The 24362-nt window shown below is 40.7% G+C and overlaps 1 protein-coding gene across 4 annotated transcripts in view; it reads right to left on the bottom strand.

Annotated features, from left to right (window-relative positions):
• Positions 1–24362, bottom strand: part of Chrdl1 (chordin like 1) — a 115775-nt gene that overhangs the window by 34378 nt on the left and 57035 nt on the right. For 2 of the 4 annotated variants that reach the window (XM_050127217.1, XM_050127219.1), the window contains exons 5-6: positions 8777–8922; positions 6777–6870 (exon numbers count right to left, since the gene is read on the bottom strand). In XM_050127217.1, the coding sequence (XP_049983174.1) occupies positions 6777–6870; positions 8777–8922 (240 nt within the window). The remainder of the gene's footprint in view (positions 1–6776; positions 6871–8776; positions 8923–24362) is intronic. The other 2 variants (XM_050127218.1, XM_050127220.1) reach the window with 1 other exon arrangement.

The following is a 24362-nucleotide window of genomic DNA, read 5'->3' as shown; positions in this document are numbered from 1 at the left end:
TTGGATGTTCACCTTCCTAGACATGGACGGAGTGGGGAGGACCTTGGACTTTCCACAGGGCAGGGAACCCTGACTGCTCTTTGGACTGGAGAGGGAGGGGGAGAGGAGTGGGGGGAGGGGGAGAGGAGTGGGGGAAGGGGGAGAAGGGTGGGAGGAGGGGGAGAGAAATGGGAGGCTGGGAGGAGGCAGAAACTTTTTTTTCCTTTTCTCAATAAAAAAGAATCCTATAAAAGGAAAAAAAAAAGAATGGCATTTCACAGAGACCAGATGGGAGGCAAACAACATGTCCCTAATCAACGGCCTTAAAAGGTTCTATAACTTTGTCCTCAAGTCCACAGTCATGTATGCAGCCATCTTGAGAATAGTTAAGGATGTAGATCTCATGTTCCGTGTTCTTGAAGCAATAAAGTAAAAAACACATTAAAAAAGAAAAGGGTACCTCAAAAAAAAAAAAGAAATATCTCCCCCCCACACACACACACTACTTCCCCGATGATCCCTAGATATAGCCAAGGTGACTTCTGAGCTGCTATTTTGCTGCTTCCAGGAAAAACAAATCAAGAGTCTTAAGTAAGGGGCTTCAGGGATGGCTCAATATTTAAGTTCACTCTGGCTGCTCTTCCAGCAAATCCGGGTTTGATTTCCAGCACCCACATGGTAGCTCACAACCATCTATAATTACAGTTCTGGGGAATCTGATGCCCTTTTCTGGCCTCTATGACTACTAGGCACACACATGGTGTCCAAACCTACTTGGAAACAAAATATTTATATACGTATAATAAATAATTATTTTAAAAAGAATATACAGATTTGGTTGGGATAGTATTGGAAGGTTGGTGTTAGAATGGTGAGCATCTTTCTTTAGAGACTGGGTCACTTGTGAGGGTGGGATAAAACATCTCAGCTTTTTGTGTACTCTTCCTTGCTCCTGAAACTATCAGTTTTCCATACCACTTTTTGTCATGGATGGAGTACCATGTGACTCTCAACTAGCAGACAGGGTAACCCAATTTTGAACTTCCAACCTTTAGAACTCTGAGATAGACCTCTTTACTTCACAAATGACCTAGTCTCAGGTATTGTGTTACATCAACACAAGATAGACCAAAGCATGTATGATGCAGCCTAAGACCTACAATTAGTTAAAGAAGGAAGTCAATAAGCTAGATATATTAGTTGGAACAACTAGAAGTGGAGTTTCATTAATGGTCGATAATTCCTCGGTAAGAGGCAGGGAGAGAGAATTGTAGGGAAGAAGGGTTTCGGCAAGAGTGTGGATGGGATAAGAGAGGGAAATAAGGGGTGAAGAGAAACAACATTTATTATATACATGTATGAAACTGTCAAGCAATAAATTACAAACTATTTGTAAAAACTTCAGTCTCAGCTGTGCTCCTGAAAAATGGATTGCATTCTAATAGGCAATAGGGAGGTGTCACTTAAACCTTGTGGTGGAAAACGTTGACGATAGGTATATAACACAAGGGAAATGGTTTATGCTGGTCTACAGGGTCTGGTTATATGTTCATGTAAAAGAACTGATGAGTTGCAGGAAAGGGAAGGGACAGATTGTTTTCAAGCTCTTTAAAACAAGCCAAGCTCTTCAAAGAGCTAGGTGTGGTGGCATAAACCTATAATCCTAGCATTGGGGAAGCTGAGGCAAGAGGATCGCAAATGTGAGGCAAACTTGGGATATACAGGGACTTTCCATTTCAAGTTAAAACAAAACAACCCTGTCCACTCACTTATCCAAACAAATAACAAAAGATTAAAGTATTAGGGACCACATACAACGTAGAACAAACAGTACAAATAGAATGCACAGGAGTGCTGGATTGATGGTACCATCAGGAATTCAGACTATAGGACTGTCACCAGTTTTATCATAGCAGTTGATGGAGGGGAGATGCTCCAGGAATTTCTGTTCTACTCTCCAGATTAGGATCCCCCCCTCCTTTCAGTTACTGGATTTTATGACACCTGTCCTTGGTGGCATATGTCATGCTTGTAAGTTAAAGGATTTGTGAGAGAATTCATGAGAATAAGGGGCAAAAATAGATAGATAGATAGATAGATAGATAGATAGATAGATAGATAGATAGACAGACAGATAATAAAGAAACCCCGTGATTTTGCCTCCAGAGTCCCAAATTGCTTCACTAACTATTGAGGCATATTTGCAGTACTGTGCAAGACAGTAAAGGGGGAAAAGGAACACGGTATAGGCAAAGACTAACTTGTACCACTCATCCTTCTCTGGAAGGCCCCAGCCTACTCACTCACAAGTGGAGGGGAACCTTCTCATTCTACCCTCCTTTCTCTTCATACTCAAAAAATATTGGGTGTAGATAATTATTTCCATTCAGCCATGAGACAGTTGCTAAGTAATGACTAAGTACCTGGTCCTGTTTAGTGCTAGAGATAAAATGATGGACAAAAATGGTCTTGGAACTTGCCCCTAGGACACCTTATTTTTCTGGAAAATAGAAGTATTTAGCATATAATGAGACAAGTAAATTTAAAAGTATCCCAATAGTTAAGGTGGTAATTACTAATTTGGAACTTTGGAATCAGAATGACTAGGCTCAACTTTTGATTCTGTCTGCCTCTTTTACTCTGTCTGGGACAGATCACTTAGAGTCTCTGTCTATGTTGAGCTCTGTCTATGTCTCTGTCCACTTCCTAGCTTTGGGATAGGAATGAAAATAGTTCCCACTACTGTTGTGAAGATCAAGTGAGTTACTCCACACATAAGCATTTACGTGTTGGCGGGTGTATACGTAAGTGTGACATATCCACACGATCTATAAAATACATGATTGGCTTTGAATACATTCAGCAGCTTACCCCAAATTCTTTTCCCTTGTTCATAGTCCAAGTACATAGCCTTCCCCCTTTGACTTGGCAACATAGGCGGGAGACGAGAAGCCCAAATGATAAATGGTGGGGGGAGTGCTGGGTGTGGGTTTAGTTTGAGGTCTGTCTGCTCCATATATGGCAGTAGTACAATCTCTGAAGAGATGTTTTCTTCTGATAAAGTTTCCCTTACTGTTCTAGCGGCTGCTTTGCACTATGCTTTCAGTCCAGATGAGGTTTGCTGAAGTGCCAGCAATGACACGTATCCTGCCAACACTCTCCTGACTGTCCCAGCCTCACAGACATGTCTAAACAACTGAGGCCGAGGCTGAGATTCAATCTGAGTCTAGGATTGCTGTCTGACCCAGGGAGAAAGGCGAGAATTAGTGTTTGGTGACAGTGCGGACAGGCTGTTTCAATAGGCCCCTTTATATGAAGGTTTGCAAGTTCAGCACTCAAAAGATTGTTGTTTTTTTTTTTCTTCAGTATTTGGGCTGCAGTTAGGGTGGTCAGCATAGGGAAGAAGTGTCTGGGCTCCCTGCTGTGTGAGTAATATGCTTCGGCAAGATACACCTTTGTACAAACATCATTTCAACAGAAAAAATAACTAGGTGCTTCATAAATGGGAACTTCAAAGACATTTCAAGCACATTACATACAACTCAAAGATGTAAAGAAATTGAAGGCATAGAAAAAACAATTTTTATAAAAGTTGGGGATTTAGTCTTTATAAAGAAAGATGAAAGAAAGTGGCACATTATGGCTGGGGATGCCAACTGAAGAATGTAGCAAACTGTCAAGCTACGAAGGGACAATGCACCATCAGTAGTAATGAGCTTTCATCTGCTGCTTCTGAGGACTCGTTAAAAGGGAGCATTTCAATCGTGACAAGTGAATTGAAGACACTCAGTACCAGGATCTGTTCCCACAAGAAGGACTCGAAATAAAGCTCTGTCTGTGGAGATTAAATAAATAAAAGGCAAATCTATCAGACACGGGAAGGCTCCGTTCTACTTAACTTCAGGATAATTGCCACTTCTTAAGCAGTCACTCTGTATGAGGCCTTCTCCCTGCACTCCATGCTCGCAGTTAATCTTCACAACCACTGTGGGTGGTGGATACCATCACATCCTTCATTGTTACAGCGGAGAGATCCCAGGCTCTGGGTGGTTAAGTGGCTTGTCTAACGGACAGTGTAGATGGTGGTCTGCAATGTCAAATCCATATCCTTCTGTCTTGAGAGCCTGTTTTCTGTTGCACATAGCTTCTTCAATGTAATAATACTTCATCTCACTATGTCCTTTTTTTTTATTAATTGTTCTCCCGTTTATATTTCTTATATCCCCCTTTCCAAATGAAATAATCTTACCCTAATGACTGGATTAGAATGCCCAACTGATTATACTAGCAACTCATGCATATCTCAATGCAAAATGGACTTTTGGACTTTGGACCATCTTAAAATTAATCTGGAGAGGACATGTTATCTCAATTTCTATTATTCTGACAAATGTAATAACAGCACCACAGCAGCACACACACACACACACACACAGCGAGAAAGAGGTAGGGGAAGATGCATGTCCTTATTGAAACAAAAATCTAATTAGGCTGTAATCGAATTCATATTGACTTATAAAGTCTAGGCAAGTAGAATATTAAACAGAATGAGAGTATACATGGGTAGCAGAACAATTAGATGACCAACAAATCAGAGATTGAAGTTGATTACATTTATGTCCATTTATCTTGGTGTCAGACTTTCAGCAAGCTCAGTTTCATTGCACAATGCAGGTAGCAAGCCATCACTGATGACTGTCCTCAGGGATCTTTGGAGTGTTTTGTCTAAGTGCTGGTCCACACAGCACTGTTTTACTGCAGAAAGAATGATAATTCATTTTACATACTGACTATTGGGCCCTACTCCAAGGTCACTGAAGGTATGGTCCAGATAGGTATCAACAGGATCCTTACGAGACAAAAACACTGAGTGAGAGGAGAGGGTAAACATGCAAAGGTAAGAGAACCCAAGAATGGTGCTTAGAATTATGTCTGCAATATTTTTAAGTATGATATATGTGAGAATAAAGATTTCATTTATTTATTTATTTATTTTGCATGCAACCAGTTTCCCCTCCATCTTAACCTCCTATTCCCTCTGCCATCCCCCACTTCCCTTCTTTCTACCCCTCCCCCCATTCACTCCTCCTCCGTATCCATTCAAAAGGGGTAGGGAGAATAAGGACTTCTGAACAGCGGTGTAGCATAGCTAAGGGCACCCTTTTCAAAGTGTAAGATGGAAATAATCAATAGGGTTCATCCACCTGACTTCCACAAGGAAATATCAGACAAGTTTCTTCTGATTCAGTGCTCCTTAACTGTGGCTACCAATTAGGATCACTTTCTTCTGGTCTGGGAGTAAGTCCACCATGACAGTTCCTATGTACATCATGGTTGAAAAGCAATGATAGATACATATCACATTTGTCTACTTTTCATGATCGATTCCTGAGGCTATCCTAGATTGTCCTAGATCCTTCCTTGTGTTATCCCCCTTAAAGCTCAAAACCGTTTTCTTTACTGCAGAGACTGTTAGTCAGGTTTATAGTGGTTATTGAGCTAGAAAACAGCCAGGGTGGGGCTAAAATTGAAGCATCATGATCCCACAGGCTACACTTAGGACAATTTCTATGCAATGTGATACCACGAGTGAGTCCCATCCTCCCATGCTGGAGAGGTAACTCAATCAACCTCTCTGGGCCTCTCCTCTTAGATTATTGGCTTCCTTCAGTAAAACCTGGATGAAAGAACCAGTGAGCCCTTTTCAATGGCACCCTGCAGCACTCTTGCTCACAAATTTCCACTGCTTTCCCAGCACATGTACAACTGAATTCCAAATTCCTTTTCCACAGCCTCCATAGCCTTGCATGTTTTAACTTCTGCTCATCCCTTCAGCCTCATCTCATCTCTTGCCAGTCTCAACCACAGTCACCTGATTCCAGCCACACTGCCCCTCAGACTCTTGGAACGCTTCAAGCACTTCCTTTCCTGGGCCTTAGAACTATTTTTATCTCTGTCTGGAATTCTCTTCCCCAGGCTCTTTGCATGGATGACTCTTACTCATTTTTCAGATTTGAATTTCAAGATGCTCAAGCCAATGCCTTCCTCACAACTCAAGCTTAAACTTCTGATTTAAAAATAATATTTTCATTTATTATTTTAATAATATTTATATTGTCTATATTTAGATATTTGCTTGCTTAATTATTTTTGTCTTCTCTGGTGAAATGTGAGTTCTAGAAGGGCAAAGAACATTATCTCTGCTATGACTGTGTAGGTTGGGTTCTGCTCAAGTGTGTCACAGCTGGAGGTATAAAGACCTAGGGACTTTCTGGAAAATGACAATAGAGTATCCTAAGTATGGGGTTCCTTTTTGTACTTCACATAAAGATGATAAATAGTCTAGCAATGCCCTTGATGCAGATATTCTCTACACGGCTTTGAGCATGGTTTTGTTTTAGTTTAATGTACAGGAGATTCTTGATGCAGTCATAGATTATATGTAGCCAAAGAAAAAATGTTAATATTGCCAATGGGAAGGACTAGAAAAGGCTGCTAATAGATTTGGTAATTTGAGAAGATGCAAGCAAGGCCAAGTTAAAGGTGATTAAGTACAAGCCCAGGAGGCTAGAAAGAAAGTCTGGTACCAGTATAAAACCAAAATAGAAGCTCAAGCAGAAACAGCAGGTTTGAGGGGGTGACGAGTCCATTTAGTATATAATTTGGGTACATTTTTATACACAAAGACAACCACAACTAATTCCTTTTCTTCAGAGATGGGGCAGGTATTTTGTTCTTTTCTAAATTCTTCTACTTGGGATGGCGATCCTCTGATCCTTGGGATATAGGGCACTTACCTCTGCATACCCTGCAGCAAGAATCTGGAACAGAGACTGGGAACGCACAGGTCAGTTTAGGGCAAGTCTTGAGACCACAGTACACATTCCCCTCCTGCCAAGGAAAGCCAGAATCAATTCCAGGCTGATCTGAGAAAAGGGATCGTCAGGCATTATCTCAGTACCTGGGGTACATCCGGGACCAAAACATAGTACCGCTTCTCTTCCAACTAGCTTTAGGTTCTTCTTCCATTCCATGATGCATGCTTTCAGTTCCTATTTCCTATTTCCTCAAGAGAGAGATGAACTCCCCAAAGAGTTAGCAATCTTTGTCAGATATCCAGGCCCAAGAAAATATGCAGTATTCTGGGTGGACTGCCACCGGCCCCCAAACCCTGTGCCCCTCTCTTATTTTTACTGGTATCCTTTGGTCCTTATCATAACCTAGCTGTCTGTTGGGAGTGGATGAAAATGAGAATTTGGGTCATGGTCACTGTTTATAACACTCAATACAGTCTTTTTTTTTTCAAAACCAAAAGACAGGCTTTCTTTTGGGGGAGTAGAAATTATACAAATTGATTTTAATACCACAGCTCAGTCCCCTGTGAGGCAAGGGAGAGAAGCCACTTTGGGAGTTGCATCTGTTACTCAAGTAATTTCAATTTCCTAGAATTCTACCTTTTAAATGTTATCTCTTAAGCCCTGTGCTTTGTTCTTGGATACACATCCTAGTAAGGCTTGAAAGGCCATTAGAGATATAACATCACAATAAAATTCAGGTTACTGAGATACTTAAAATCCCAACTGGAAGAGATTCTATCTATTCTATCACCCTTGGTAATCCACTGTTTATTTCCCTGCTCAGTTAGTGAAGATGTTTCCAAGTTCCTTCTAGTTTTATTTTTTCATCTTTTTGTGGTTTGTTTTGTAATTTTTGAGGCACGGATTTGCTGTGTAATTCCGCTTGTTCTCGAACTTGTAACAGTTCTCTAGCCTCACCCTCTCATGCTTCATCTTCTTAAAACATAATATTTTTCTAATTCTTTGAGGATTTCATGCAAGCATGCAATGCATTTTGATCACACTCTTCCCTCACTCCTCCCTTAAGGCCTCCCAGATTCACCCTCATTACCCTTCCAAGGTCTTGTCTGTTTTGTTTGTAAGCCACTGAGTCTATTGTACCACTCATGTACCCTTGGACATGAGGGGACATACACAGGAGAATGAGCCACTTACCAGGAGTCACACCCTTAAAGAAAACTGATGCCTCTCTCACTGAAGAAGCCACTACTTGACTTTCTCTAAGAAACCAGTGATCGCTCCTCTCATGCTTCATTCTAAATATATATTTTACCATATTTTATTGTTCTGTCTAATAGTCTCTGGACTATACATTGAGGCAAGGATAAAGTTAGCAGACTTTATAAAGTATATACAATGACAAATAGTGTCATGGGAATCATTGCGATCAGGCATTAACTTCACTTTCTCATTGTAGGAAATTGGGGATTGACAACCTATTAGTAACAAGATGAAAGGAATAGGGATGTGGTCCAGTGATCAAGTGCCTAGAAATAGGACAGGGACAAATATATAACCCGTTTTTTCCCTTGTGGGTTTTTTTTTTCCAAATTTGATTACGTAGCTCTAGAACAGTGCTAAGTGTTCTACCTATAGCATTACCAAGACGTCAATAACTATGACTCCTCAGGTTAAGGGTTAAGTTGTATATCTATTTAGGAAATGTAGGTGATGATTAAGTCAAACAGCTCATCTTTGCCTATTTGAGTCCTCTGGGGCTAAAAGCCTTGGATACAACTGACTTTTAGCTCTTTGACAATTGCTCTCAAACTTGATGAAGATCAGGTAGTTTGGACAGGTGGGGAGGCTTGAGATGTAAACACACCTTATCTTACTTCAAACACCTTATAGCATCTGCTTCACTGAATAAATAAGGACAGAGATGGCTACTTTCCCATCTTGGTAGTGACCAGCAGGAACATTAAGATGCAGGGTCTTACCGAGCAGCTACACTGGGTGCACTGGTTGGGTTGCCGGTTCTGAAAAAGCCCTTCAGCCATGAACAGTTCTCCATGTTGGTAAGTAGTTCCATTATACTCACACGACTTGCTGGTTACCTTATTGTTCACAGGTGGTAAGGCATCTTCTGGAACAGAGTGGAGGAGAAAAATATAAACCACATCATGTATTGGCATACTTTCAAAGAATTTTATAATTCTCAACAGCAGATGGGGCTGTACTACATAGAGGGAGCTAAAACACAATCCTTGCTCCAGAGGTTAATAATTGTGGGTAGTAGTATTAAAACAGCCACAGAAGAGCTACAGCTGATCCATGTTTTCTTAAGAATTAATTGAGCAGTACCTATGTGCCTGGCAATATCATAAGCATTAGAGAAATGAGGACAAGGACTTGCTTTGATTGAGATTATCCTTGGTCCAGCATGAATAAGATAATGACTTACCTAAAAGGGAGTCCACACTACCACCATTTAGTCTTCTCGGAGACCTTCAGAAAAACCATCTATTGTCTACTGTAACTACCCTGGAAACATTATCCCTTATCATGTTGTATATAACTTGTCATACATTTGTACATAGATATTTTTATATAGCTTATTATATGAGTCCTTTGGTCTCTGGTTGTTACTTATTGTTAATTCTTCTACCAAGACAGCCTTTTTCTTTCATGGTCTTCTACATGTTGAAGACTTTGACTATAAAGGTTCAACTCTTGTCTCCTTTTCTCCACAAAGTATTGTGCAATAATTCTAGCCAATCCTCTGGACCTCTCGAGGTACCTGATATTGAAAGAACAAAATCTGGAACTTGAATATCACCAGAATGTGTGTCTGTATGCTATGGGCACCCAGCACACTATTTACAAAAGAGTTGCATATATATTAGCAAGAGTGATGCTCATAACTATATATGAGTCAAGTGAGATAGATTCTTCCCTTCATTTTTTTATTGGAGAGAAACAAATCACGACATTGACTTCCCTGAAATAACAGAACTAGTTAATGATGAAAAGGAGAACCAAAACCTGATGTCCTGAAATTAAATTTCACCTTCTATTACCTTATTTACACCTGTGTATAAATTATTTTTTGAAATTGAGTCTCTTTCATGTATTTCTACTTCACAGAATCTAGCAGACAGTTGCCGTAGAGAAGAAAAGTTAATTCACCCTGTGAGTTTAAGAGAATGATCTCTGGAACTTTTTCCACTGGGGTTTCTTTAGTATATTCTGTATTGCATGAGTATGCATACACTTAGTCTTGTCTTTGTCTCTCTGTGTCTTCTGTTTCTGTCTTTGATTTTCTCTCTCATACATACATGCACTGACACGCATGTGCACACACAATAGTGCACACAAAAATAGTAATGATTATGCTTCAAGGCTGACCTACTCATTAATGTGTGGAAAGTGCTTTGCCACAGGATAGTGGAAGAGTGGTGAAATCAGAGGAGCCATGGGTTTCTTTAGGAAGATGCTTAGGGAGCAGGGCAATTTTTTAATAAAAATATAATGAGTCCATATTATGTGCATAAATTATGCGGCTCTAAAACTGATAAAAAACAAACTGACATTGTTCATGAGATGCATTAAAATTATAAAGGCTAATAATAACAATATATGTCATCATAATATAACAATGGTTAACATTTATTGAGTCCTAAGTGTACACTATGCACATGGTGATTTTAAGTACATTATTTCATTGTCTTTCACCAATAACATTCTGTTGTATATATGATCATGCCAATTTTATCAAAGAAGAAATCAAGAATTAAGAAATGTAAAGCCCTGAGCATAGTCAGTGGTAGAATGCTTGTCTCCAAGTTCGATGTGCAGCACCACAAATTTAATTTATCTGTCCAAGGTCATGTAACTTGTAATTGGGAGCACTAGGACATTGAATGATATCTGATTCTGAAATTCCTTCCTATCCACTATCAAGAAAAGCGCATATAATTACAAATCTGTAGCAAGCAAAGCGTCATTTAATTATAACCAAATCCCAAAGCAACAGATCATGAGAGCGAAATTCCATGTTCGAAAATACCTAGAAAACTGCACTTTTCATCAACTTCAATGATGTGGCTAAAACTTTGGTTTTCTACTTTTCTGTATAAGTTTATCTAACCACGACTGTTTTTCCCTTAGATGTTAACTACTTATCCATGAAAGTATAGCCTGTAAGAATAGTTCTTGAGTTTTGGCTTACAAAGAAGAACCCTTTATGACATATTTCATTTCATACTGATTCACTCTCTGTCTAGGCCTTGAGTCCCCAGCCCTGCTATGTCTACATGCAAGCAGACAAGTGCAGCTGGCACAAACGAGTAGAACTCTTCAGGGAAAGGACAGGAGCAGGGCCATTTGCCCCCGGGGCTCTAATTTTTTCAAATCTCAGCATTTTGTGGTAAAGGAAATGTACAATGACCTACAAAACATTTGCTGTGGCTCTCACAGAAGCTGGCAGGTCTTTAGAGCACACACATAAACTCTGGAAATATTTAGCTTCAAAAGAATGTAGATTGGTTCTTCAACTGGGCCTTCCACTAAGACATCAATGGCAGGGCAACTGCAGGGAGAGGTTTTCCACTGGGCATATGAGCTTCAGAGTCTTCAGAGCACTGTGGCACTGGAGTCTACGAATCTACTCAACAGAATATGGGGAGAAAGCAGAAGACAGAGGTAAACAGGAATCAAAGAAAATGAGAGAAATTATTGTCAACCTTCCACCAATTCTTATGTAAATGTCTTGGTATCTTCATTCATTTTACGCTAACATTTGTAATGGTTTAGGGGAAAACTTATGAAAATGAAGCCACAGATAACCTGAAAGAATTTGACCCATGTTACAAAGCTGCTCAGAAGAAGAGTAGACCCTAAAATAGCTTTTCTGCCTTCCAGTGTGTGTTATTTTCACAAATGGTGCTAAAAGTTTAGAATAGTATCTATGAATCATTATGGTAGCCCCAGTATCAACTCCCTTTCACTTTTCACAGGCCACTTTCTCTTGTTTGTGTTTAATTTTTCTATCTAAGAATGGGGCACATGTCTCAGTTCTCCCTGAATCTTTATAGGGCCAACACAGCATGCTTCCCAACCACATGCGCAAGAAAAGCCACTCCAGTCTCTATCCTCTCCCTTCCCAGATTTTCTGAGGTGGCTGGGCTTTGAACCAACTATCCTTGGAACATATTCAGTGCGCCTAGCTGAAAACTGGCAGGAAATCAGTGTAAACCCAAGCTGGCTCCAGGACCCCTCAGGAGAATACTGTAACAAAAGTATCCAGGCTGCATAGCTTCTAGTCTCCCCATGTCCCATGTTTCTATTTAAATTCCCACAAAATACTATGAAAGGTACTGGAAGAGAAACACCATGAAGAAATCAGAACAGCATTAAGACATATTGTTACAGATGGACCGGAAAAAGAAGCTATCTCCATCTCTTTATATGAGGAATGACCTTATAAATAAACAGAACTATGATTTCTGACGTGCTTAGAGAACATTTCCGTACCCTAAATATTTATTACTTCTTTTGCTCTTTCCAAAGTCTAAAATACGGTGATTAGAGATTCATCCTGTTGCCTAAATGATTGTCAGTTTGCAATTAAATTTTGCAATCCAACAGACTTTCTTTGGAAACAAATACCTCCTCCAGAAGGAGGTAAAACTCAGGAGGTTGTCACATGTCTGGGAAAGCTGACACTTAAAAATAATTCTGTAATCCTCTGCTCCCCCAATTACTTACGTTATTCTTACTTTTGTATATGTGTGTATCTGTGCGCATTTGTGTAGGTACTCCCTACAGATGTACACAAGGTACTTGTGTAGAAGATGCTGGATTTCCTGATGCTGAAGCTACAGGCAGCTGTGAGCCACCTGACTGGGAACTGAACTTGGGTCCTCTGGAAAGGCAACCAGTGCTCATAACCCACTCTGGGTGCAATGTGACCAGCTGCCTCAAACTCCTGCTGCCATGATGGACTGTATCCTCAAACTGGGAGCCAGAATTAAACCGTTCATCCTGAAGAAGCTAATCAATGTGCCACTCTTCTATGAGCAAATAGACTTCAATAATACATGTTCACTTGGCCCCTCAGACAGCCCGGATCTAACAGATTCAAACTTCATGCAACTAAGTTATACAGTTGCTGCTACCCAAAGTGCCTTCCACTCAGCCCACTTGGGGGATATCTGCTTTGCCTTCCAGAATTTGTGGGCAGAGCCTTCTCAGCTGAAATCTCCCTTAGGCAGAATGCTACCCAAAGTGAAAATAGAGGTTGCCCTCTTTCCCCATCAACAGGCGACACTCTGACTCACCGGAAAGGTTTGTTTTAATCTCCAAATAAATCAATGTTTGCTGGGAGTGAGTGCATAGACCTGTACAGAATTCTGTTTTTTTAAAGCTCCTCAAATACAGCACCACTTTAATAATAATAATAATAAAAAAGTAAGCAACTGATGCACAAAGAGGCTCTAGCTAGATAGTGGCAGAGAAGGGACTTGGTCCTATTGAGGTGACTGCGAGTTGTGCAGAGAGCTTTAAGAATGTGGCTTTAATGAGCCACCTGCCTGGTGCTATCTTTCTCTGAACACTCTGGAAACAAAAGCTTTTGTGGTGGTTTCTCTCTTTCCTCTTTTCTTCACCATCAGATTGTCATTCTCTTAGTGGAGAAATTCTTGGCTATTTAGAAACAGCTTTATAGGGCTTCTGAGGGCTAGATGCTTATCTCAAGAATCAGCGCACCCTTTGTGTTGCCATTGCTCTCAGTCTACTTTATTTTCATGGCTGAGCTTGAATGTAACTTCTTTCTGCTATTGTAGCATTTCACTGATACAGTGGTAGAAAATCTTCAGGGCACTTCAGAGGGCAAGAGGTCAGAATGGAGGGAGAATATGGAAATGATATACAGACTTGACAGAAGAGATTATAAAAAGCGAGGCATAAGTAGATATGAACTTCATATTATATTTTATGTACTATAGACTATACTTTAAACAGTAAATAGTCATATTCACTTGTATTTTCCTTAAGAAAACATGGAAAACTACACAAGAAAGTCATAATAGCTATGAATAAATTATATGTTGGGATAGAAATAGTTTTATGTGGAATAGTCTGATTTAGACATTTTAATGGGTATGATTAAATATACATTGATATATAATCCTATAAGCATGGACTTTCGCATTAATTTAAGTTATTAAATGATATAAATCTATTTTTCACTCAAAGATTATTTTGAAGATCATGTTTCTAAAAATTCTATTTGAAGGCTGTGGGTTAGATAAGATGGCCATTTGGGTATCTTCCAAGTGTTCAAAATTCCAGCCTACAATGCTGGTCATGTGTAGCCTAGCTGTATTCCTACTAGTGGGACAGATCCTAAGTAGGACTTACTCAGTCTTATTTCAATGACTGGGTTTTTCTCCCACCCACATCAATTCAGCATCCTTTGGAAAAGTGTGCGTGAGGGCTATCCCATTGATTTCCAAGCAGTTTTTTAATTTCATTGTGTAAATCTGAGAAAGCCTTTTAAATCTTCCTCTAAGTAGAAAGAAAGCACACATGAAAGGGTACTCATAGTAAATCACCTGTGACCCTGGAACTGTAGTGAGATGAGGAACAGAAGGATGTATGCTGTGATCAGGCTAAGTGAGAATAAGTATCATATAGAATGATTTTATCTCCTATAATGAGATTCTGTTGCACCCCTGAACAGTCAGTGTTCAGGGTCCCTGAGTTCAGATCATTTGGGATTTACAGTGAGATCAATGGGTCTACCATATGAACTGGTGATGTATACTATTTAAGTTCTTCCTTCCATAGCTCCAAGTCTAGAACTTCTTGGGTTTATGGCTTAGCTATATCTGGTGTGGGAGAATTGTCTGTATTCTGTCAATTATGTTTTAAATAAATGCTGATTGGCCAGCCAGGAAGTATAGGCGAGAAAACCAGACAGGAAGTAGAAGTGGAGCAAAGAGGACAGGAGTATTCTGGGAAGAAGGAAGCTCCTCCCATTCCAGCCCAGACTACCTAGAAGTAAGCTGTAACCTGCCCAACTGAAAGGTACCGAGCCACGTGGCTAACATAGATAAGAATAATGGGTTAATATAAGCTACAAGAGCTAATAAGAAGACTGAGCTAATGGGCTAATCAGTTTATAATTTTATGGAGATCTCTGTGTGATTTTCTTTGGGGCTAAACAGTTGTGGGAACCTGGCAGGACATAATGCCCCAACAAGCAGGCCCTGATCCTGTTACAAGATCTGCTTCCTTGAGGGTGTAGATTATTATGATTTTCAGATCTTCATCAAACTCTGTCCCCCATAAAACTTCGTTTGTCTGTAGGGCATTATAGTAAGGTCCTATCAGTGGTCCTTAGTACTAATCTCATTAACTAAGTTCATACTAGGTGCCAATGGAACACAATGCTTCAATTTTTTTTTTTTTGAGACAGGGTTTCTTTATGTAGCAGCTCTAGCTGTCCTGGAACCCACTATGTAGACCAGACTGGCCTCACAGAAGTCTACCTACCTCTCCCTCTTGAGTTCTGGCATGCACCACAATGCCCGGATGAACACAATGTTTCAAAGTAGCTTTTTTTTTTTAATTACACTGTAACATGGACCTTTGATGCTTTATCCATGATGAGGCTGCAGAATACAGAGCAAAGATGTAGCCACTAGAATCTGTCATGAATGGAAGAAAATGCCCAACTTCAGAATATCCTATTTGAGTTTAACATTCAGCTCCATTATACTGAGTTTTTGCTTATCAGCTGAGTGGACTACTTAGTGTCTCTTTACCTCAGTTCTCTCATATGTGAATGAGGACGCTAACAATGACAGCCTCATGAGTTGTAAGAAGTAAACAAGACATCTAATGTTTTCAATGTAATACTGCTTACATATTACTGCTGAATATGTAAAATTATTGTTATATCATTACTTGCTTGAAATTATGAGGTCTCCTGAAGGCAGAAAGTGTTTTTACAAAGGAATAGTTGGGGACGATGCTTAGTTCTTAGGCTGGGCATGATCTTACAGTTTCAGATCCCACCTCTGTATAAGGAATTCACCAGCCTCCAAAGGAGAAGCAAAAACATCAGCCACTAGTATGTACTGTGTTAGAAATTATCCACCTTCAACACAGCGACGATGTTTATTTCTGCCTTCATAAAGTAAAGCTTGTTGTGGGAGTTCGATTCATTCAGCCAATGGCATTGGGAGAGACTGGCCTATGCGTGGTTTTCTCTTGATACTGGACCAAATAAAACTGAAGAGAGGGATTACGTGCTCTCTCTTGGGTGGTTGGAGAAGGAGCAAGACTTGCAGTTGGTTGTAATCACCCTTGGGTAGAATGGCAGGACAACGGCAGCTGGATCAGCAGCACTGTCTACCGTCTTCTGTATTTGTGAGTCTGTTTTCCTGTTGCAACCCTTAATAAATTATTGACCAGACTTCGTGAGTTCTCTCTTCATCTGGTGGTGCTTGAACCTGTGACTCTGAGACTAAGAGTCTCATAATATACTGACAGAGCTAGACAAAATATACTCCTTATCTCTTATAGAATCTCTAAAACATTACCAGATCCTGGATGGTGGCTAGACAGTCACTCACTCCTAAGCCTTTATATTCATAAAACATGCTGGACCATCATATTATGCCCAAGTTGTCAGTGGACACAATCTACCCTATTTTCTCCATGTTGATGATAGGCAAGTTTGGGCCAGCACTTGTCTCTCTGTTTTAAATGTGCTTTATGTATGTGTACATTTGTGTATGTGGGATGCACAACTGTGGGGGGGGATGGAGACTGGAAGAACATATGCTGTATCATTCTCCACCTTATTCCCTTGAGATAGGGTCTTTCATTGATCCTGGAATTAGGCTGGCAGGCATCAGTCCTCTACTATTATCTTGTCTCTGGCCACAACAGCACTGGGATTAGAAGTATTTGTGACCACAAATGGCTTTCTAGACTTCAACTCAGATTCTCATGTTTGTGTAGTAAGTGTTCTTACTAGATGAGCCATCTTCCTAAGTCTACAGTTGAGATTTCTTGAGCCCAGCATTTGTTTTCTGGCCAGAATTACTTCCCACAACCACATAGTAGATTCTGCTTTGGATCACTAAAGTTCTCAGACAGGAGGATTTGAGGATCAGCATAGTCACAAATGTATTTATGTTTGTGGGTGGTTTCCAAAGCCAAGGAAAAGAAAGAAAAGTTGAGCCTCTTTAGGCACTCTGTCGATGTATTTCAGATATCATTTCCAAACAAAGATGAGTCTTGTCTATGCTCTTTTCCAGAAAGGCTTGCATAAAGAATTTCCATTTAGGGGTCTGCTCTATTGACCCATTCACCTATCATCTTTTTTCCCTCCATTCATGGTCAAGCTCTAGTTTCAAAGAAGTCTCAGCTAACCACTCTTCACTTGATGTTCACTGAGATGAGTGGAATTAGAAGCCAGCAGAATAGATTGTCACTAGTGTTTCTAAATGGTAACCAATTGCTTTATGACTGGCTTTAAGACCCGATGAAGAAAGAGTCCATGTCTAGTGTTGTCAACCTGGTCAAAGCCCTTGGTTAACCTTCTTAAGAAGGTCATAAGTCCTAGTGCATTGGAACCTACTACCGTTGTTTTGCTAAATGGACACACTGCCAAACTGCCTTCCAAATATTTATTTTATACTCATAGATTAGTCCTATTTTCAACTTTGGTCAGAGAAAGCTTTTGTTTTGCTTTGGTTTTGGTTTTGTGTAGTAGGAGGGAGGGTGCTTGTTAGTACTGGCCACCCGGCTATCTTAGACCTGAAATAATCACACAGAAACTATATTAATTGAACAACTGCTTGACCCATTAGCTCTAGTTTCTTATTGGCTAACTCTTACATATGAATTTAACCAATTTCTATTAATCTATGTATTTCCACGTGGCAGTGGCTTATGGACAAAGTTTTGGCATGTCTGACTCTGACAGCTCCATGGCATCTGTCTCTCTCGGCCTTCCTTCTCCCAGCATTCAGTTCAGTTTTATCTGCCTACCTAAGTTCTGCCCTATCAACAGGCCAAGGCAGTTTCTTTATTCATTAACCAATAAAAGCAACACATAGACAGAAGGACCTCCCACACCAGTTTTGTAGTGACATAACTGAGAAATGACTACTGAGTGCTCAGCTTTAAATGGGACATCTATATCAACTACCCTCAAAGACCCAGGAAACACCATGGAAGATGGAAAGGAGGGAATGTAAGAGCCAGACAATGAGCAACAGTGTTGTGTACAGCTATTTTCTATACATGATAGAGGTGAAATCATAAACTCAAAGTAGCTATGGTAACCTACAAGAGCTTTGCACCAAATCAAGTTGGTCAAACCTCCAGTATGAATTAGGGAGGAGCTTACATCCTAAGAGAACAGAGGTTCTTAACCAGTGGGTTGTAACCCATTTGGTAAACCTCTATCTCCCACTGTGGGACAATGGTCTGTACCCACTTTATTGTATTTTAATAAAACACTGATTGGCCAGTAGCCAGACAGGAAGTATAGGCAGAGCAACCAGGTAGGAAGTATAGGTGGGGGGAAGAGAACAGGAGAATTCTGAGAAGAGAAATGCTTAGTCTGCAGTCATCACCCAGACCAAGAGGGAGCAAGATGAGAATGCCTCACTGATCAAAGTTACCAAGCCACATGGCTAACACAGACAAGAATTATGGGCTAATTTATGATGTGAGAATTAATTAATAAGAAAGCCTGAGCTAATAGGCCAACCAGTTTATGATTAATGTAGACCTCTATGTGTTTATTTGGGACTAAATGGCTGTGGGACCTGGTGGGACAGAAACATCAGTCAACAATCTCCAAAATTATTTACAATTTATAAAAGTAGCAAAATTACAGTTATGAAGTAGCAATGAAAATAATTTTATGGTTGTGGGTCACCACAACATGAGGAACTGTATTAAAGGGTCGCAGCATTAGGAGGGTTGAAGAGCACTGGTTTAGGAGATCTTGTTCAGGGATGGTTATTAAGGAAATAGATGTCTTTTTTCCTAAAGAATGCGACTACTGATGGGTGATCTCACACCCATAAGCATGTGGGCAACCCTAAGTGGATTAAGTGGGACAAAAAAGGAGAGGATGTGTAGGTGGGATGGAGCTGTATTGAAAATATCTCCAGGGAGTTGGAGTGAGGAGTTGGGGGTGGATATGATCAAGAGATATCATATAGAAACATAAATTGACAAATAGACAAAAGTATTCTTTAACAAAGTATGACAAATAAGCTAGATATTAATTCTAGCATTCAAGGGTCTGAGGAAAAAGGATTGCTAAACATTTGAGGTCAGCCGGGTCTACATAGTAAGTTCAAAAACAGTCTGTTTGCAGCATTAAATCTGTTCAAAACCCAGACAATAATAACAATAACAAGTATACTAAATGTATGATTTCCTTTCTATCAAATGGATTGAAAAGATCAATCTGAGGAGCCAGAAATTAGACAGTGGATGCAAAGACCTGGGAATAAGGGTCAGAGTAGAGAGTGATTGCTAATATGTTAGGTATGAGATAACTGTGTTTGTTGTGCATATGCCAAAACTCATTAGATTGTATACTTCACAAGGGTGAATTTTATAGTCTGTGAAAATGTCTAATAAAAATGGTACAGAAAAAGACTGAAGTGCTGTACATCCTGCAATGAAGGCATATGAGTGACAAATGGGGCACACATAGACATACGAAAGGTATATTGTGCCCTAGTGACAGGCAGGAAGGTGAAATATGAAAGCATATTAAAGTAAATGGAGAACTAGCCAAGGAGAGAGCATGGTCAATCCTGTGCCACCGTTTTACCTAGCGCTCCCAGTATTCACCTTGGGAAATGGAGTCCAACTGATACACTGCTGATTTAAACAAAGGGACTGACGCAGGGAAGATATTCCCGCATGGAAAGTTTAAAAAAAAAAAAAAAACAACTCTGCTTGCACACCTTCAGCAAGACAAAGTAGCCTCTCAGCTCCCACCTCAGGCCCAGCCCCCAGTGGGGGTCCCAGGCCAGGAAATTCTTGTAGCAGATTCGACAGATCACTCTTCAGCTGAACAGACAGACACAACACTGTCCCAAGAAAGAAGGTGCCGAGTGAGCGGAAACAGTCCTCTGCGGCTGCAGCTGGAGAGAAGAGCGAGGAAGAGGGCGCTGAAAGCTCACACCCTGGTTAAATCCCAGTTCTCCCCTCCTCATCCGGACCCCATCTGTATGCTGTTTTTCATCCCATTTCTGTCCGTGTTTCAGCTGCTGTCAGGCAGTAGCTGACCCTGCCTGATATGCCCCTCTTGTCAGGCAGAAGGCTGGGAAGGATGGAAGCAAGAGATGTTTTCAATTGGGCACAGATTTGGGCTTTGGCAGCATTTTGTCTGTTGTTAGTCTGGTTTTGGGACCAGCTTGTTGAGTGATGAGGCTGCTGTAGCTTTGCATTTCTGGGTTCTGCTTCTAAATATTTTCTGTAACTGTATATGTGCATTTATTGTGAGAAGTTGTTTTTACTTGCTTCTACATTGCAGGATTTATACTATGCATAAAGACTGACTACCTTCCTACCTACCTATCCTATCTATCTATCTATCTATCTATCTATCTATCTATCTATCTATCTATTTTTTAAAAGTCCTGGGGTGAAACAAACTACACGAAACAGCCTATTGACTATGACTGTCTTTACTTTTCAGATGGCACGCCATCTAATATGGTAAAAAGATTTGAGCCCCAGTCTGTTCTAGCAGGCTAGATAGACTTAAGAGCTTACTATGTTCTATGCGAGTTCTGTCAGTTCAGCAAGGGCCCTCTGCTGGTGATTTGCTGCTTTTTGGGCATCAGTGCCAGCCTTATTTTGCTACTCATCAATTGGCCTGTGGACAAACACCCCAAACCAAAGCTATGCAGATGGAGGAGCATCACAGCATGACCCAGCCAGGGGCATGACACATAACTCAACTGTCCTTCCCCTGAGGATATGTCATAGAGCTGAAGAATGCTCCCTGGTAGGTCCCTGCTTCCTTACACTCCTTGCCAATTCTGTCCTGACTCATGCTAGAACCAACCACCCCCACAGACTACCCTTTGCTTATTCATATCCTCTTGAGGCCTTATGGTTTGTGAAATGCATTCTGATATTTGCAGAAACTCTAGTGATCTGTCTCTTCATAATGCATAGCACCCAATATCAAGTATATTGGGGGTAGGGGCATGTCTGGGGATGGAATTCCGGTCATTAAGCTTCTCAACATGTCCTTCTACATGTGATCTCATGGGTCCCAGCTGTACTATTTTCTAAGTAATCAATAACTACAAAGGAAACAAAACTCATGTCTTCTTCTTTCTCCATCTCCTGATGGTTTCAGAACTGTAACAAGGAACAATGTGAGGGAACAAACATAGTTTTGTGTGAATGTTTAGAGGCTGTTATTAATTCTACTAAGATGTAAAACATATACATCTAGGCGCCAAATGACTCTATTTAAAGCTCAGATTGATGGGGGTGAATCATGACTTCCAAAAGTCATCATGAAGTGAGTTACAAAATTTTGAGGGTACGAGGGCACATATCCTTGTGGAAAAATGCTCAACGGGTTTTGCGAGATCTGGATTAGGCCATGATGCAAAAGAGACGCCCTCACTGCTGAAAAAGAAAGCTTGGGTGCTTCAGTGCTTACTGCATCTCTGCACAAAACATGGTCTACGTTCTCTGCATCCACAGCTTTAGAACAGCTTTCTGGGGGCTGAGGGCACTTCTTCGTGGAGTCTCCTCCTAGTCCAGTCTTCAGTGCAGAGGAAACCTGTACACTCTTCCCTGCCCAGATTTCTCCAACTTTCATCCGACAGCTTCCTCAGCTGCATTACTCAGCTCATGAGTTGTTCTAATCTCATTACGCAAATCTCCTAGGATTTCCTCCAAGAGGGAACCGGAAATCCCCTTTTCTTTGACACAAGGAAACAAGGCCCCAAGATGCGAAGGGGACACTGATCTTTAGGGCCAAAACAAGGATGCAAAGTCAGGACTTTCATTTTTACCTAGCACCACAAAACATGAGAACTGGAGAAGTCTTCCGAAGCTCAGTCCAACAACTGAAGCAGAAATTTGTTTTCAGAGGCCAATTCTTCAATCTCAAAACGTCCATCTGCACTTATAATATGTAGGCTAAAACACAAAACCCTTCCACTGTGGATCTGATAGTTGTGGAGTATTCCTTTGCTTCCAAGCTATGCGATTTTATGTTTTCTAATTCTCCAGAGGTATCTTAACTGGATTAGCAGTAGCAACGAAAATGTTAAAACTGTTATGCATGATTTGTAATTGTTAATGACAGGCTTGTGGTAACATGTGTCGCTTCTGCCTTTCTCCTTCCCCTGAATAAATTCCCTAAATGAGTTCTACTATTACTCCGTTAGTTCTAATCCGTTGGGAGCTGGGATTTTTGAAGGCCGATGCCCCTTTGAAATGGACAAATTAGTCTCTACACTCAAGCAGCACTTACAGAAACAATGTGCGGCATCTGGATGAGACAGTGGGGAGTTTGGTCAGGCATTCCTTTCGATTGCCTACAGCAGCATTTCCCAAGTCTGCTCTGCAGAGCACTACTGGTTCACAAGATGCTCCATGAAAACTGGTTTCTGACTATCAAATAAAGTTGGGGAAAGGGTTATCATGTAGGTACCCCATGTCTGTCTCTCTCCACATGTTGAAGGATCTCAGGAGTGCCACAGTTAAGGAACATGCATGATTGCAACTGAGCATTTTCTCTGAGCTCCTGGGCTCACTCAGAGCATTCAAGGAACAGCCTGTGTATCACATCTAACACCTACACATCAAGAGAATCTTGATACTTGTCATGACCTGTATACTATTAACTAGAGAACTTAAGATCCCACTTCTCATGCTTAGTTACCGGTTTCAGATAAGACCCAACATGGGCTTCTAGCAGCTTCTGTGTCTTTTCCCTTCCTTGACATTTTTATTTCTACTATCAAACCTTCCAAAACAAGAGAAAAGTCCCCCCACCTATGCAATACTGTGGAGTGTTGATGATTGAAACCACAGTTTGGTACTTGCAATGATAATGCAATGACATCAGGCACCTGGAGATACTAAGATGTCAAGTCCTGCAGTCTACAGTTTTTGTGTATATAACAGGAAGGTAGTGAAATGTTTTTAGGTAGTGATGTGATCCAGTGAGATTTTGTATTGTTGCAAAAGTGTTCTGGAATGACTGGAGGATAGAAAATGAAGTTGGAAGCAGGACCTTTCTAAAGATGGTTGAAAGAACTTATTCCTAGCCTATTATCAACTAAAAGAAAGAAAGAAAGAAAAAAATACAGGCAGCACAGTACTTGAGAATTAATTGAAAAAATTTATCGTTAAACAAGCATTTTGTTGTGTTTGGTAAAGTTCAAATATCAGCCGTCAGAAAGCAGCCCCTGTAGGCCTTTGGAGAGTTTGCAGAGAAAGAGGTGGCAGCAAAGGCAAAAGCTGCAGGCTCCAGGACGCTAGAACAGGAGAACACTGTTAGAAAAAATGCAGCTTTTCTCCTTCTAGACACAAAAAGAGGGGCACATTTCCCATGTACTAGAAATCGGAGCATAAAAGAGAAAGTGTTATGGTTTTCCTCCTACAAAATTCCTTAAGGATGGGAGCGAAAGTCAGAACTACAGGGAGAGTAATTTAAGAGAAGGAAAAAGAATGATGTTAGGAAATCCTAGATGCAAAAGAACTCCATTACAAAAAAAAAAAATAAACAAAAAAACAAAAAAAAAAAAAAATCAACCCTCCACTCCTGACTGCCATGGAATAGTGTCTTTTCTTTGGGAAACAGAGATATCAAAGGTAAAACCAACCAAATAACAAACAAAAAGATAAACAAACATTCTCACTTTAAAAGTCGGAGTTATATTCGGAAGCCAGATGCTACTATGCTGTCCCATATCCTCATGCCAACATGAAGTTATGGAAGGCAAGGTTACTGCAGGGGTCAGATCTTATTTAAGCAAACAGGCTGTGTGGCTACCATTGGATTTGCCCAGCTGGAAAAGCAATAATATTTGGTCTTTGTTTTATATCAATAATTCCTAAAAAGAGAGCAAGAGGAAGAGTTATCTGGGCAGAATGAGTTCGAACTCCCCAATCACGTTATGCTTGATTGAAAATCACTTCAACTGGACGGGTGAGTGTGTGCTATCCAGGGGCTATAGTCCCGGAAGAGAGCACAAACCCCCCTCCCCCAGCTCCTGCAGGGCTATCTTTCTTACCAGGAGCCAGCATCCCAACACCCCACCCCCAACCCTGCCCTGCTGTATGCTAGGACCAGTGCTCAACAACAGTTTTAAGCTCCTACTTTAAGCTCCTACTCTAAGGCTACCCACCCAGAGCAGTGAGCCTCAAGGTCCCCAGTAAGAGAGCCCAGCACCCTCAGCCTGGGCTCCAGGGGCTCCTGTGTTCTCCTGGATCCTGCACTGCCTGCCCCGTCCTTCCTTCTGTCCCTGGATCACTGGGCTACCAGGCGGCCCT

The sequence above is a fragment of the Alexandromys fortis genome, unplaced genomic scaffold (genome assembly GCF_014885135.2).
Source record: "Alexandromys fortis isolate MF-2015 unplaced genomic scaffold, M_Fortis_MF-2015_v1.1 scaffold_200, whole genome shotgun sequence".
In the NCBI taxonomy this organism is placed as follows: domain Eukaryota; kingdom Metazoa; phylum Chordata; class Mammalia; order Rodentia; family Cricetidae; genus Alexandromys; species Alexandromys fortis.
Note: the sequence above shows the minus strand (reverse complement) of the source record. Positions and strands in the feature narration are given on the sequence as shown.